Raw genomic sequence first — 14,509 nt, 5'->3', positions numbered from 1 at the left:
CCCTCCACAGCCTACAAAACCCCGCCGGCCTCTTCTTTTTCAACCTCAGCTTTCTCTCTTCGTCTTTGTCCTCGCATGCACCAAGTTCATTTTTTTCCCCCTGCTTTTTCTCATTTCAAGCTCCATCCTATTGAGCAGATATTGTTACCCTCTGCTTCCTAAAGTCACGTACTGAAGAAGAAGCTTTTACATTCAGTCTCTTCTACATTATTAGACTACTATGAAATTCTTCTGTTTTCCCAGTTGTTTGCGGATGCTGAGGTCAAAGCACGCACTCATGATACAGCAAGCCTTCCTCTAGGGCCCGAACACGCTCCTCTCCTCCTCCTTTTTATTTACCCATTCCTTTCATCCTCCTTCTGCAGATATGCTGCATTGATGTTCTGCTCAAACCCCTGTGAGAGCTTTCAAAAATGATCAGCTCATTCAAAGTAAAAAGAGTGTATTTATGACAGCAAATTTTTAGATAGTTAGCAAACACAATCCAGTAAATTAGATTCAATTTAATGCGATTATTAAGGATCATTTTAGATACTACAGCTAGTTCCTGTGCACGGTTTTGCATCATCAGTAGCTGCCGTTATCTGGTCCATTTAATTTCCGGTTTGGGCTCAGTAGAATATCCATCCATCCAAGAGGTGATATTTTCAAGTGAAATTGTCCAGGTTTCAACAGAATCCTGCAAATGGTTCTCTTGAAGAAGAGGCTGTTAAAAGCAAGATGAATAAGTAGGGGAGGTTGTGTAAGAGAATTTGCAGTAATGGTGTTTAACGGTCCCTTCAAAGGCCAACATATATTACAGTGGAGTGGTGACTTCGAGCAGACACACACTGCCACTTGACGTTGTACAGACTCAAAGCTGACAGTGTACGGTCAAAATCCTAAACATAGCGTCTGCACACCAAGAACAGCAAGAACCTTTCAACCTTTGCCTCTCGGAGCAACTATGAGACCTGGAAGATATTAGAGAGCGAGACAGCAGGAGCACATCAGAGAGGAACAAAGTTAAAAGAGAACATATCAAGAACACCCAGCAGCTCCGATGCTTTAAACTATATGTTAACATCAGTACATTGACATGCTGTGACTGTGGCAGAGTGACCTTTTTATTTAGAAAACTTAATAGAAAACCTCTTTGAGTTATTGAAAACCACTCCACATGTTAAGATTAGAATTGTGTTTTATTTAATAAGACAATTTCTGTTGCTGTTGATTGAATGCATATTCATTTGGTTGAGTTTCTGTGGATCTGAACCAGCAGCAGCAGTAGCAGAATAGTGATTTCATATGTCTTTATGTACCTTGTCACATGTCCTAAACACATTGAGGGAACTAATTACATTTTACACAACTTTTCACATGGACTCTGCAACAGCTATAACAATAAACTTAGTAATAAACATCTTAGATTTTGTTTGTCAATGGTGACAGTGCCAAGCCCATTCTTGTGAATATGTCATCACAGTAATTCTTGAAAGGAGTCTCCATCTATCTGCTAAAGCCAAGGATGAACTGATAAGATTGTGGCTGTAAAAGATCAAGGGTCAGCTTTTCTGTAATATCAAAAGGATTTGCAAAACCCTTGTTTGGACCATTATTCAGTAGAGGTGGGAATCACCATACATCCCACGATACGATATTATCACAATACTTAACGCACGATACGATATTATTGCAATTTTTAAAAATATTTTGCGATATTCAGATTCTGTACATAAAGGTAAAGTTTATCAGTATTCATTTTATCTAATAACAAAGTCTCACACTCAGTCTTTCTCTCATTTCAGTCAGTTTTAATGTTGACAAACTGAACGGTTTGTATTATAGTCTAGTCCAACTTAACTGAATGCAACCATCTGGTACAATTATAGCTATTCTGAACTATGCAATTTGTGAAAACTATGCAGCCCCTTCAGCAACTGAAGAATTTCAAAGTAAATTAAAAAAAATATATAATTTTACATTAAATAAAAAAGTTTTAAACTTAATTAAAATAAAACATGTCTTAAATTAAAATAAGTAAACTGTCATGTTTATTGCTGCCATAAAAAAAGTTAAACACATTTGGACAGTGAAGGAATGTCAGGATTCTTGCTCAGAAAAAGGAGCTGATCAACATGCTCTGAAGTCAGAGCATGTTCCAGTCCACAAAAACTTTTTTGTAACAAAATATCGATTTCTGCTGTCCCTGTATCGATACATTATTAGCAAACAAAATATCACGATACTACACAGTATCGGTTTTTTTCCCCCACCCCTATTATTCAGTGACTCAGGGAAAGATAAGAAACTGAATTACTAATAAAATTAGTTTTAAAGTCTACACTGCACCTTGACTGATTACGGGAGGGACACAACTGTAAGGCTGTAATGTAATAATTTTAACAGTAATGCTGTAATTCTAGTTTGGATGTGGATAAAATCAAGTCAAGTCAATAAAGTTACACTAAAAGATGTATTAGTCATGATAGTTCAGATACATTAGCCTGGATCGAAGTAGAAAACCAACGAACCTCTGCCCCTTTGTTTTAGAAACGAGAACAAAAATTACATTAGCGTATGATTAGGGTCACTCCTTGATGATGGGACCTCAGTGCAGAGCGCTTGTAACTTTTTTTTCTCTACTTTTTTTTTCTTTCAGTCTAAGACCAAAAAAGCTGTTTTAGAGACTTGAAAAAGGCCAAAAAGTGAGGAAGTGGAACGTAAGAAAGAGGCAAAGAAGCCAAATAGGTAAAGACGAACTGGTTTGGGAGAAGATGATACTTAGAGGCTATAGAGAGTTAAACTTGACAACAAAAACAGATGGAAAGTCGGTACAACCTCCTTTTGCTGTTAAAAGTGTGTGTCTGGTTCTCATCACTGTCACCATGACTACACAGCCAGCAAAAAAAAGGTGAAGAGAGGGAGAGCAAGAGGAACAAATGTTTGAATAAAGAGAGAGCGAGGTTAGAGAAGGTAAAAGCAGAGTGGCAGCGAGAGGAGAGGATACGAGGAGGGCTGGCGCTTTGAGAAATTGTGGGAACACTGAGTGTGTGTGTGTGTGTGTGTGTGAGGGGGAGAGAGAGATAAGTTGAGCGAGTGAGATTCATGTGTCTGTCAGCCTCGTTGCCGTGGAGTCCGTTTATCCGCAGTTTGAAAAGCTTATCTGTTTCTCTGCTAGTGTGTGTGGGTGAGAAACAGGTACAGAGGATGGCTTTACTGCCATCATAAAGGCCGTCACTTCGACAGGTCAAGATTGAATAGGCAGATAGAAACACGCAGTCACATTAACAGATACAGACACAGAAGAGACCTTTGACAAGCGAGACGAAACCGCCTTACGTAAGGTTGGCATCGAAAGCGATATTTTCTGGGTGTTCAATGCAACGGAAGGAGCTCAAGAAGCGCTAAGTCACGGTTTTAGTTCACTCTTATGTCATCGTATCTTGTCCAGTGTTTTATTTTCTGAAGTGCAGCCTCAAAATAAAAGCTTCTGGTATGCAACAGATTTCTTTTAAAAGCCACTTTTACAAGAAGAAAACTTGCCCACGGTATTGTGCCCTGCTTTCCTTCTCCATCCTTCTGTCCAACCTAATGCAGTATTTTGGTAGTATGACTCAGTGGCTTTGGTTAACAGTTTTGCCTTCACAGTATTTCTGCATCCTTTTTAGGCTTCATGTAGCCCCGGGGTCCAAAACTAATGTTTAAAATCACTGCTGTCTAGCACTGAAAGTATCTCCCCCGTGGTAACACACAAAGAGGCTCTTATAACGGCGCTGTTTGGAGAGTGTGTGCAATCCCTGAGACGCCAGAATATGTCTGCTTTGTTTGTTTGTGCTTACTTAATATTTGATGTTTGTGCTTGTGTTGCAGATTTGGTTCAGGCTCCAGTCCGTGCTAAACGCTCAAGTACGTGTCCTCCTCCCGTCATATGTGTACAATCAGAGTTGGGAGGGTTCATTCAAAATGTGATCTGCATCTGATTACAAGCTACAACTGCAATGACCCTAAAGCCATCATTCCCCATATACCTTCACAACAATCAAATTCAGGCTGATTAATGGTGTGATTACTTCTTGCCTTGGAATAATCTCCAGTTTATTGATTACAAAAGATGATACCATCTCGTTGCTTTTTTGTATCCAAATCGTCTCTCTGATCATTCTCAGTATTTTTACTAATATTGTTGTAATCCAATCACAGACAATCTCATTCCTCTTTATTAAGTTAGCGTAAATGGTGGAAGCAGAAGCAGCCTCTGTCCTATTTAGAGCATCTGGGCAGGAAGTGATTAAGTAGGCTGTCCATTAATCGTGCTGCTGGGTTTTATGTATTTGTTTCAGTTGCATCCCCCTCATTTGAGTAAAATAATTCATCCTGCACTCGAAATCATAATTCTTGTTTACATTTTAGGTTTACCTTTCTTACTTTGATATTTACTTACACATATTTTATTACAGACATTCCTTCTTCATGTGTTTTATTTTCAATCTATATGCAAATAAATTACTTAAATTGGGTTGAGACCTTTAGAAACTAGTGGACATGTAATGGGTTCAGCATGTGTACAAACTGCAATTCAACTGTAGAACCAGTAGAACCCTGTTGAGGAATATCTCTTGTAGTCGTCTTGTCCTTTGCAGTAAATTACACAGTTCCCACCGTGATATGATTCTTCTGTTTTGATGAGAGGCGAGGTTTCACCCAGTTTGTTCCGGCTGTAACCGTCACTGACTGGGCTATTTCTCAATTCATAAAATGATGATTAGACCAAACATATTGAAATATGCCAGCTCTAATGCATTCTTATACAAACCCTCAAATATCCAACATAAAAGTTAACAAAACATAAATAACAAAACACAATTAACATACAGTTTTCAGCTGTACATGGATGTCTTTGTTGAATGTTTTAAAAAAAAAAAAAAAAAAAAAAGATCCAGCCACGCCAACGACATCTTTTACTGTTAATTTGGAGCCAGCACTATATGCAACCTTTATAAATATTAATCATTATTCAACTAAGTTTGAGCCAGCAGTCTCCATTGGGCTCGGGCAATTTAAAGTTGTTCGAAAGCAATGTGCTTTATAAAGCTCCTCATTTGTCCCAGCAAGTCAGTTTCTCTCAAAGCAAAAAATATAATTTTTGAAAAGAATGTTGAAGAAGCACTTTTTAAATGTACACTCATCAATATTGGGTTGCATATTGTACTCAGTCTAAGTGTGCATCTTCCAACAAACCATCCACCATATTTGAATACAGAGTCTGGGAAGGACATCTCCCTTCCAACTATTGGTGTTTTACACATGTGGCTAGAGACCAGTCAAATATGTAGTACTCCAAAGGTGGAGGAGAACATTATGTATGTAGGCTAATGTTAGGCTCAAGTGTCTGATAAACACTTTGAATACCTTCTCATACAATGTGAGAATGTAATCAATCAGCTCCAGTCCAGTAATGTGTTAGGCCATATCAAAGAAAGTTTAATTAATGCTGACAAACAGCAGCTAACAGATGTTAACAACAGCTAAGAGCAACAAAAACTGCTGCGTTTACCCTCAACAATTCTCCTCAGCCTGGCTGCCATCAATGTGAAGTAGGATTCTCTGACTCACTCACCCGTACTGGACTGCTTTCACAAAGGTTTACGGCCTCCTCCAGAGTAAATAAAGGTAGACGTCACCCGGCATTGACAGCTGAGGTTAACAGTGGACTGACAGTCTTGCACGGATGGGGAAAAAACTCTGAGACAGATCGGGTCCAAACAGTTGTAGAAACATGCCGTCAGTGTCTGATATGAGGTACAATCTACACCTAATGTTTTTGGTCTCGCTTGGCTGACTCAAACTTTTGTTTGTCCTGTAATAACTACTACAGCTAAGATTATGCACTTCAATTGGGATGGGTAAGAAAAAACAGAAGTAGTCTACAGATGAACAGGGTGTTGCAACCTGGCTGAAAAGAATGTGACAAAAACAGGGAGACCTCACATAGTCTTAGGGTGTTGTTAAACAGTTTAATTAAATAAAGAAAGCAGAGATTAGTTTGACCAAATTACAGCTTTACTGTTGTTAGGCACAGTTTAATTTAACTACATTTACTGCAGTTTTACTATATTTTAAATGTTGATTAAACTGTTTCTGACAGCAGAGAGGACTGCAAACATCTTAATGTTTGTTTTACTTCAGACTGTCGCCCACTAGGAGGTTGCCTAAGTAAAGTGCAGAATATGCTCCCTGCTTAAAAAATAAATAAATAAGTATTGGCCCAGTTGCTGTTTATCTCATGAATCAGAAACCGGTCATCAGTAATGAGCGGACGCTTTGTGGCGCTGACTGTGAGGGAGTTCTAAGAGTGGAGCAAAGACTAAACAGGATGACCGTCACATGATTTAAACGATTGTGATCATTAGTGCTAGGAGCGCCACTCTGCGCTACTTAGAAATCTGCCTGCAGTTTTACTGAGAAAGGCATATTCAGTGAATTCAGTCACTAAAACTAAAGGGTAGATAGAAAAACAAACATCAATCAGAGGTATGACTCACTCAAAAAGACAAGCAGGCAGGTAATCAAATAACATCTCAGTACAACAGCAGCAGCGTTTTGTAGAAAGCACAACTCGATAAACCTCAAGTTGCTAAAACAAAACATGTTCAAAAACAATAGATGGAAAAGCTGATTCGAGCACACGGGGACGTTAAATAGATGAGTGAGAAGCAACTGCTGGCTTGTTCTGACGACTCCTGTTTTCTGTTTGGCGTGCTGTTACCAGGCTGGACGCTTGGCATAAACAGCATAAATCCACAGTCGCACAGTGCTCGTGTCATCAGACCGTGGCGGAGGTGATATACTCGCGACAGTGACTTATTCCAGTGGTCTGGATAACAGATTTCAGCTCACAGTCGGTCTTTGGTGACTGATGCCACTGTATTATATTCTGCACAGAGGTCAGCAGATGCACTTCACTGATATTTGCATGTTAACAGAGGGCACAGCAAGGTCGGTGGCACCTTGTTGTATTTATTATTCATGGGTATGCTAATTTAGTAGTCTGCACAGAAGGATTTTCATATAAAATGACTCATTGTGTGTGGATTATCACTTATGTAACAGTCTAACAGCAGATGACTGAACAATTAACACAGCATCAGAACTTGCTTTAATTTAATTTCACCATCTTGTTGGTTAATATTTTAAAAAAAACAAAAACAAAACATAAGAACAGAATGTGACACATGGCTGGTTTGAGACACCTCTGTCGGATGAAAACAACAGATGACAATAAATTACGCATCATACTCTCAGCTGGTTCTGATCTCAGCAAAATTATCATCGTCGTCTCCTGCTGTATGCTCTGTCTCACTGTATAATGAATAATAGAGCACGACGCTGATTTCAAATGAAACAAACCTATGGGCCCAGTGGGATTCTGTGGTAAAGAGGGTTAGTGTGCGAATCTTGTGCTTGGCCTTGGTAATCAAAAGCTAATGCGGTTATATAGTGTTTGTGCGTACCTGTCTGTGTGTGTGTTTGTGTGCGCCAGACAGACTGGATGGCTGAATGATTTTTCTATTACTCTCTTTCTGAATGGCTTGCTCCTGCCTGTCCATCCTACAGCCTGCCTGCCTGCTTTGCTCTCTTTCTACATGAATTATTGACTGACTGACCATCTCGGCGATTCTTCTGACTGGCGTTGCCGTCTTTCTGTCTGCCATTTTGTCTGTAGCTGAACTAAACTTAAATGATTTGCTTTGGTGTTCAAACCAAAAAGGAAATTAATATCAGCTGTTTACATCTTCTGTGACTATCATCTCTGCAACGATCACTTCTTTCCTATTGCGACATCGATCTGTTGTCGCCGTGTTCAGTCTGTGATGAGTGGAGAATCCACACAATTAATTATTGTCAGATTAATGGTTATTTTCTGTTTTCATTTTGAGCATATTAGAAAAAGAATGAAACGGGTCGTGTTTTCATCAGAAAGGCACTCAGACACCACAGGAAGCAGCTTAGTGCTGCAATCAAATTTACCGTCGAGTTAAATGTCACTATAGCTAAAAACTGACTAATTCCTGACACATATGGTGAAGTGGAAGCTCAGCTGGAGCCACAAACACAGAGAACAATCAGCAGTTTCATGATGGGTTTGGATATTTTTTTTATTGAGTACTGATGTTGCTCTAACATGCCCTTTTACAGGCACAAGGGGGCATTTATATTCTGACAGTTGACGATGGTGGTATAAATCGGGTTTAGAGTTTCATTGGCATCCTTGTTATCACTCCCATGTTTTTATTCTTGGACTGTGTAGCGTAGCTTTGCATTCAGGTTGATGACAATACTGTGGAAATCTCCTACCACTGACATCATTCAGATGTTTGTGCACTGGTTTGTGTTTAATAGGAGCACCCATCATTATAACGGTGTGTGAAAATATAATAGGTCGCCTTTTAACATTGAAGGTGCCAGTTATACAAAATTTGCCTTTATTACATTTTAAAACTACGCGCAATATGGGCTAAAACGAATTTAGACCTCAGTCATGCAGGCTTACAGATCAGTCATTGACCCTATGGCAACATCCAGTTGCTAGGGAAACGTACGTGTTCCGCAACCAGTTGGCAAGTGGTTGCTGGAGGTTGCTTGGAGTTGCCAGGTGTAATTGGTAGCCAAAGAGTGTGCTGCACCTAGTGCTGCATCATAGATTGAATGGCAGATGCCAGCTTGTCTGAAAATACTCGCCAACAACTTACTCAGCAGTAGTCAAACTTGCACAATTGATATGCAAGCCAGAAACGTGGCAACGTTTGACTTTCAACTTAAAGTCAATGTGTTGAAACATATTGGTTGCACTGGTAAGAAGCAAGTTTTACTCACTAGTTTTACTCACTAGAGTCCCCCATGTGCTGCATCATTGTTGCCACCAACTCCAGCAGCAACTCGGCAACTGCAAGTGGTACACACTTTGCCTAGCAACTGGAGCTAACTAAGGGAAGGAGGGGTCGTTACTCACCAGACTCTCGACCTTGAGGCAATATTTATGTAAGATGTTTTGCTATGTCCAATACCCTTTTTTTTTTTTTTTACAATTTTAAAGTAAGTAATTTGAATCTGGCCCATGGCTGGATGGCTTTCTCCTTTGGCACAATTCCACTGATCTTCTAAGATTTGTTGATTTTGATCAATTATGTGATTTTCTTTGTTTTTGTTTCCCCACAATATTGCTGACAAACTCTTTTATTGGCAAAGTTGATCGATTACTTTTTTCAACTCGCTGTTAATGGACATGACGTGCTCATATACTTGTGCTTTTGCTACCCAGGTGGGCGTCGCCGGTCTGAGCCAGACGAGGCGGAGCTGCTGAAGGTCAGCAAGCGACTGGTCGAGGACGCCGTCAACCGCGCCTTGCAACAGTACAAACAGGAAACACTTCAGAATGGGGGCGGTCCTAATGCTGCCGCAGTGAAGCCCCCTGGAAATACAGAGGAAACTGCTACAAAGACGAACACTACAGCCAACTCCATCACAGTGAACAGGAAGTGACCTCACCCGACCGAGGTGCAGAGACTGAAAAACCAGCAGTCCGGACACCATCAGCCAGGCTTGGTTAGACATGAGAAGAGTCAGTAAGACCTGGGCACAAAGCTTGAACCAGCCAACCAGTCAGCACACTTTGCTGACCAGCTAACCCAGCTAGCCAGCCACGCTAGCCACCCGCCCACCTGACCTAGCTCGACACAGTGCTAGTTAAATAGGTAATGTAGCTTGAAATTAACGCCAGGTGACCATTCTAACAGGCCAGCCTGTTTAGCCTGTTGACTTACCGCACCAACTCTGCTGTCCTACATCTAACAGCGAGAGTTTCGTCCCTCCTTCTGCACTGATCTGCAGGGGAGGGGTACATGTTGGCACTCAAACCCAGAACACAGATGTGAAGCACTCCTGTAGAGACACTCATCCGTATTTAAGGCTTCACTGTGACCCGTCACTGCAAAACTGCCCTTTTAGAATAAGAAAAATTAAGTTTTGTTTATAGTTTAGTTTACCTTTTAAAATGAACTTGAAATGTCCTTTATTTCCCTCTGATAATGAAAAAAAAAGCCTTTTGCTGAAACGGTTTCAGGTGAAGAGTCTTTCACCATCCTTTAAACGTCTTCTGCCTTCATAGACAGAAAATCATTTGTTCATCTTTGTGGCTGAAGAGGCCGTGTGACTGGCTGGATTCTTCAAACTTAAGTGTGAGACACGCGTCAGTATGCTGGACTTGAATCTGTGCAAGCTTCTGTTGCATTTGGCAGTCCACTTAAATAGATCTTATTTAAATTTCTAGCATTTTATTTTATCTTCTTCACGTCTGGTACAGAAACTGACATAACCTGCCCCCAGCCCCACAGCTTTGCTTTTAGTGTCATATATTACAGTTGCATTACCAGAGTGTGTACTACCGAGGCAGCACCGAGACAATCATGGAGTTGAGATAGATTCACTTTGGAAACTTGAGTGATGCTTTTGAGCAAAATCCTATAAATCAACCTCCACTAAAAATAAATAAAAACACTAACTTTGGTGGCTTGGGGATGCTACAAAATAAAATGATGTGCTTCAGCGTAACATTACACTATGAGTTGCCAAAAATGTCACTCCGTTAATGCCAGAACCTTCATGATTAAATCCTTGACAAGCTGTTATTACTGTTAGACTTAAGTATTTATTTCAGAACTCGCCTTCCTCTCTAATACATCAGTGTGATTTTTCTTTTTTTTTGTTTGATTCTCTATGAAATGCATTTTTAAAGAGCAGCACGCAGCACGTTGGTCAATTGTTAAGTCTGACACAGGCTGGAGTCCGTTTGTTTGAGGCTCAGTGTTTTTGTTTTGGGGTGTATCAGTATGCTGATGCTGAGAAGCATCTGATTCTGTAGTACTGTACATGGAAGAGCTGTTAAAGGCAAGCAGTGATTGAGAGTCCCACAATAGCTCCTCACAGCTGAGAACCCCACAGCTCCTAATTTCGCTGTCTTCCATCTTTTTTTTTTTTAATGTAAGCTTAATGACATAGGCCCTTATAGCGTTGTGCTCATGAAATCCATCCACTGTTATTCAGAAATACGTACGCACCAGTGTTAAATTAGATATTACTGCAGGAAACAGCTAGAACAGTGATTATTTAATCTGTTTAGCTGCTTTGTCTTACAGCTGATTTACATGATTTAATGTAAAAACATAAAAAATGAAGACGCTGGATTTTAGTTTGTATTTCGAAGGTGTACAAAGCACAAGATTTTTGTAATTTATGTTTTTAAAAACTGGTTTCGGATTTTACAGAGCAGGTTTATACTGTTCAGATCAAAGTGGCCTTCAGTCACTAAAACAAACTCGTGCGATTCTTGTTTTCTTGAAGGATGTTTTTTACCCCGCGTGTGGGGTAGGTTCGGGGATTTGCCAAAGTCTCTTAAACATCAGCCTGAGGCTAAAGGGTTGGATTCTTGAGTTAAATGTTTTAAAAAAAATTAAAAAGTCCACCATAAAACAGAATATGTGTTATTTCCATTGTAAGAAAAAAGCAAGTGACTTTGATTTTCAGCTGTTTGAGGTTTAATTTCCCTGCAGTGAGAACAGGTGTGAGCTGGAAAATGCACTCTCATCTCTGTGGAACCTACTTAAACGGTCAATAACACAGACGGATGGAAGGAGGAGGAGGAGGAGGGGGATAGCTGTCTTACGGTGGACTTTGAACATTTTCTTTTCGCTTTTTTTTGTTGTCACCAGGTCCTTAATCTCCTTAAAATCCCCTTTAATACACAAGTTGTCCTGTTGGCCTGTTCATGTGTCTGTGAAAGCGTGGATGTGTTTGTCTGTGGGATGTTTGATCAGCGGTTCCCCTGAGAAATTCTTGTCTGTATCAATCATGGAAACTCAGACTTGTGTGTGTGTGTGTGTGTGTGTGTGCGTGTGTGAACAAGCGTACAAATATGTCTTCTATGTTTGCCTTTCCATGTTTCCACGTGTATGTCCGACTGAGTGGGTGTGTTGTTTGTACTGTGTTGTATATCTTGTTCTGCCATATTTGAACAATAAAACAGGATATGAGATTCAGAACTAATATCCTCTTATCCCCGTCTCCTTATTTCAGTCTGGGTGCACGTGTGTGTGTGTGTGTGTGTGTGTGTTTTGCTACATTAAGATTACAGTAAGAAAATTATTTTAACAGTGGCGAGCATTTTAAAGGGACTGTTTTACTTCGATACAATTGTATATGCTGGAGTCACAGTGGTGGGAGACCGCAGCACGTTCAAAATTACTGCAGTCTTTGAAGCCTTGTTGCCTCTGAAGATGAGTCAAAGATGGGTCTGGAACCACTCAGTCAGTTGCCACCTTCAAAGCAACTTTAGTGCAAACTTTAAGCAAATTGTTGCCATCTACAAACAAAATTTAAACAAAACTTCCCAAATTAACTATTTGCATTCAGAATAAAGCCTGAACTTCATGGATCTAAAATAGAAATTCCTGCATAAATTGTGATTTAGTTTCTGCAGTATGGTCACTTAACTGCAAAATGACATGGGTGCTTGGCAACCGGTTGCAAACCAGCTGAGTGGAGATGCGGATGAGTTGCACTTACTGTCCCACACTTACTCGGATTGATTGCAGCATGTTGCTAATCTACCTGAGAGTGATTGCAGTCAGCCTGAGGCAGTCTGCGATTATTTGGTGACAGGTTGCCTCCATCCAGGCCACCAGTGCATTTGCAATTGAAACTCTGGGTTTGGGCAACTGTAGGCTGCTGAGTTCCAGTGCATCCCGCTGACGGTCACTGGGATTTTGATCTGAGGAGTTCAGAGGCTGAATGAACACCCTGGGCTCTAGTTTCATGTTCCTCAAGTTTTACTCAGCAGCCTTTTGCAAAGTAGCGGGTTACATGGTCTTGCTGTTGTCAAACATGCTATTGCCCTACAGGGTCATATTTGATCTGCTTCACCATTTAGATTTATGGTACTTGCCTAAGTAACATTAATGCAAACACTAAAGGTTCCCCTGAAGAAAAAATTTATTGCATTGCATGACTGAAACCGATAGATAGATAGATAATATGGTGTCCTGGCGGTAAAAGGTCCCAGTTTTTCCCAGAAACATTTTGGAGCAAAACTTTTGTCTGTTGAATCACCACAATTTGCTCTTGTAAAACCAAAACCCATTATCCAAAAAGCAACCAGTCACCATTATGCAAAACATTTGAATCAGGATTCTTAAGAATGTAAAATCCTTTTAAAGCAATGTTTCTATTTTTATCAGCTTTCTAAGCATCACTGCTAAATTGTGCACATCTCAGCTTTTGAAAATAACATTTACCATTATGCATTTACCATTCACAGGCCCTTCACACCCCAAGCACACCCACACACGATTTTTATTTTGCCTCAGCTGAAACCGAGGAAGGATTGAAATAGAGAGAAAAGGCTCTGTTTACAAATATAACCACCTCAAAGCTGATGCACATGAAGCACTAGGACAATGTGGGCATGAATCTCTACACTATCTCCCTTTATTGTATTACTATGCATTCAATAACGGTAACTAAGGTCTTTCATGTAATGGTAGAGAGGACTCTGCGTCCCACATAAAATAGGCTTATAGGCTACAAATCTTTCACTTATAGTTGCTTATTGTAGTCGCAGCACTTCAAACATTGTTATTCAAGCTTATAATGGGAAACATGTACTTCACATCAACTCAAACAGGTAAATTCAACTGGTATTTGTTTAGAAACAACAGCAGAGTGATGGGAATCTTCAAACTGATGTTCTAATAGTGCACTGAAGTACATATTTTTGCTGTTATTTTAGTGACAAGCTGTTTTTAAGTTGCCCCCTGTTATTTTTTTCATTTATGTCTGAATGTACAGTTTCTCACCTGTTAGATGTCAACTTACACCTTGAAACTTTAGAGTGACTTTGGTGGCTTTCAAACATGAGTCTGTTCTACTTGAACCTGTCCAACTAAATCTCTGTGCAAGGCTGATTTCTCTCTCCAGTTATATTTTTACGAAGCAGAATAAATCTAGCCAGTAAATGGTGCCCATTGATTTATAAATGAACAAGATCAAATTCTTTGGCTACCAACTGTTTAACAAGAAACCCACCTGTCACTCGGAAATAGCCACATCCCACTCGTTCTTAATCTTGACTCACCTGATTCATTCAATCTCTCAAGTCCTCACATCAGAGTCTTCCTATTTCTTAAGAAAATAACTTTTAGGTATGTGTTCATCTACTGCGGATTGTTTTTGTTGATGATGTTTTTTAGGACTGCCACTTCATCTTTTGTCCTCCACTTGTCCAGTTTCCTCAAATTTTTTAGAGACAACGTGCACACCATGCTGAAATGTGCCAGCTTTTTGGGAATCACCAAAATTAGTGAAAAAGCAGAAAATGTCCAAAGAAAAACTTTGAAAGACCTTCTTATAGCCTGAAGAACTAATGCTCAAGACCACTTTAAAAGTTACACGAAACTCGGGCTCCTTGGAAACAAAA

The 14,509-nt window shown here is 39.9% G+C and overlaps 1 protein-coding gene across 3 annotated transcripts in view; it reads left to right on the top strand.

Moving 5' to 3' along the window:
* Positions 1 to 12,081, top strand: part of LOC120724927 (A-kinase anchor protein 7) — a 47,054-nt gene extending 34,973 nt beyond the window's left edge. For 2 of the 3 annotated variants that reach the window (XM_040017455.1, XM_040017454.1), the window contains exons 10-11: positions 3,853 to 3,888; positions 9,302 to 12,081. In XM_040017455.1, the coding sequence (XP_039873389.1) occupies positions 3,853 to 3,888; positions 9,302 to 9,522 (257 nt within the window). In that variant the 3' untranslated portion in view covers positions 9,523 to 12,081. The remainder of the gene's footprint in view (positions 1 to 3,852; positions 3,889 to 9,301) is intronic. The other variant, XM_040017457.1, reaches the window with a different exon arrangement.
* Positions 12,082 to 14,509: the final 2,428 nt, after the last annotated feature.

This window comes from Simochromis diagramma, unplaced genomic scaffold (assembly GCF_900408965.1).
Source record: "Simochromis diagramma unplaced genomic scaffold, fSimDia1.1 OVJJ01000802.1, whole genome shotgun sequence".
Classification (NCBI taxonomy): Eukaryota; Metazoa; Chordata; class Actinopteri; order Cichliformes; family Cichlidae; genus Simochromis; species Simochromis diagramma.
Note: the sequence above shows the minus strand (reverse complement) of the source record. Positions and strands in the feature narration are given on the sequence as shown.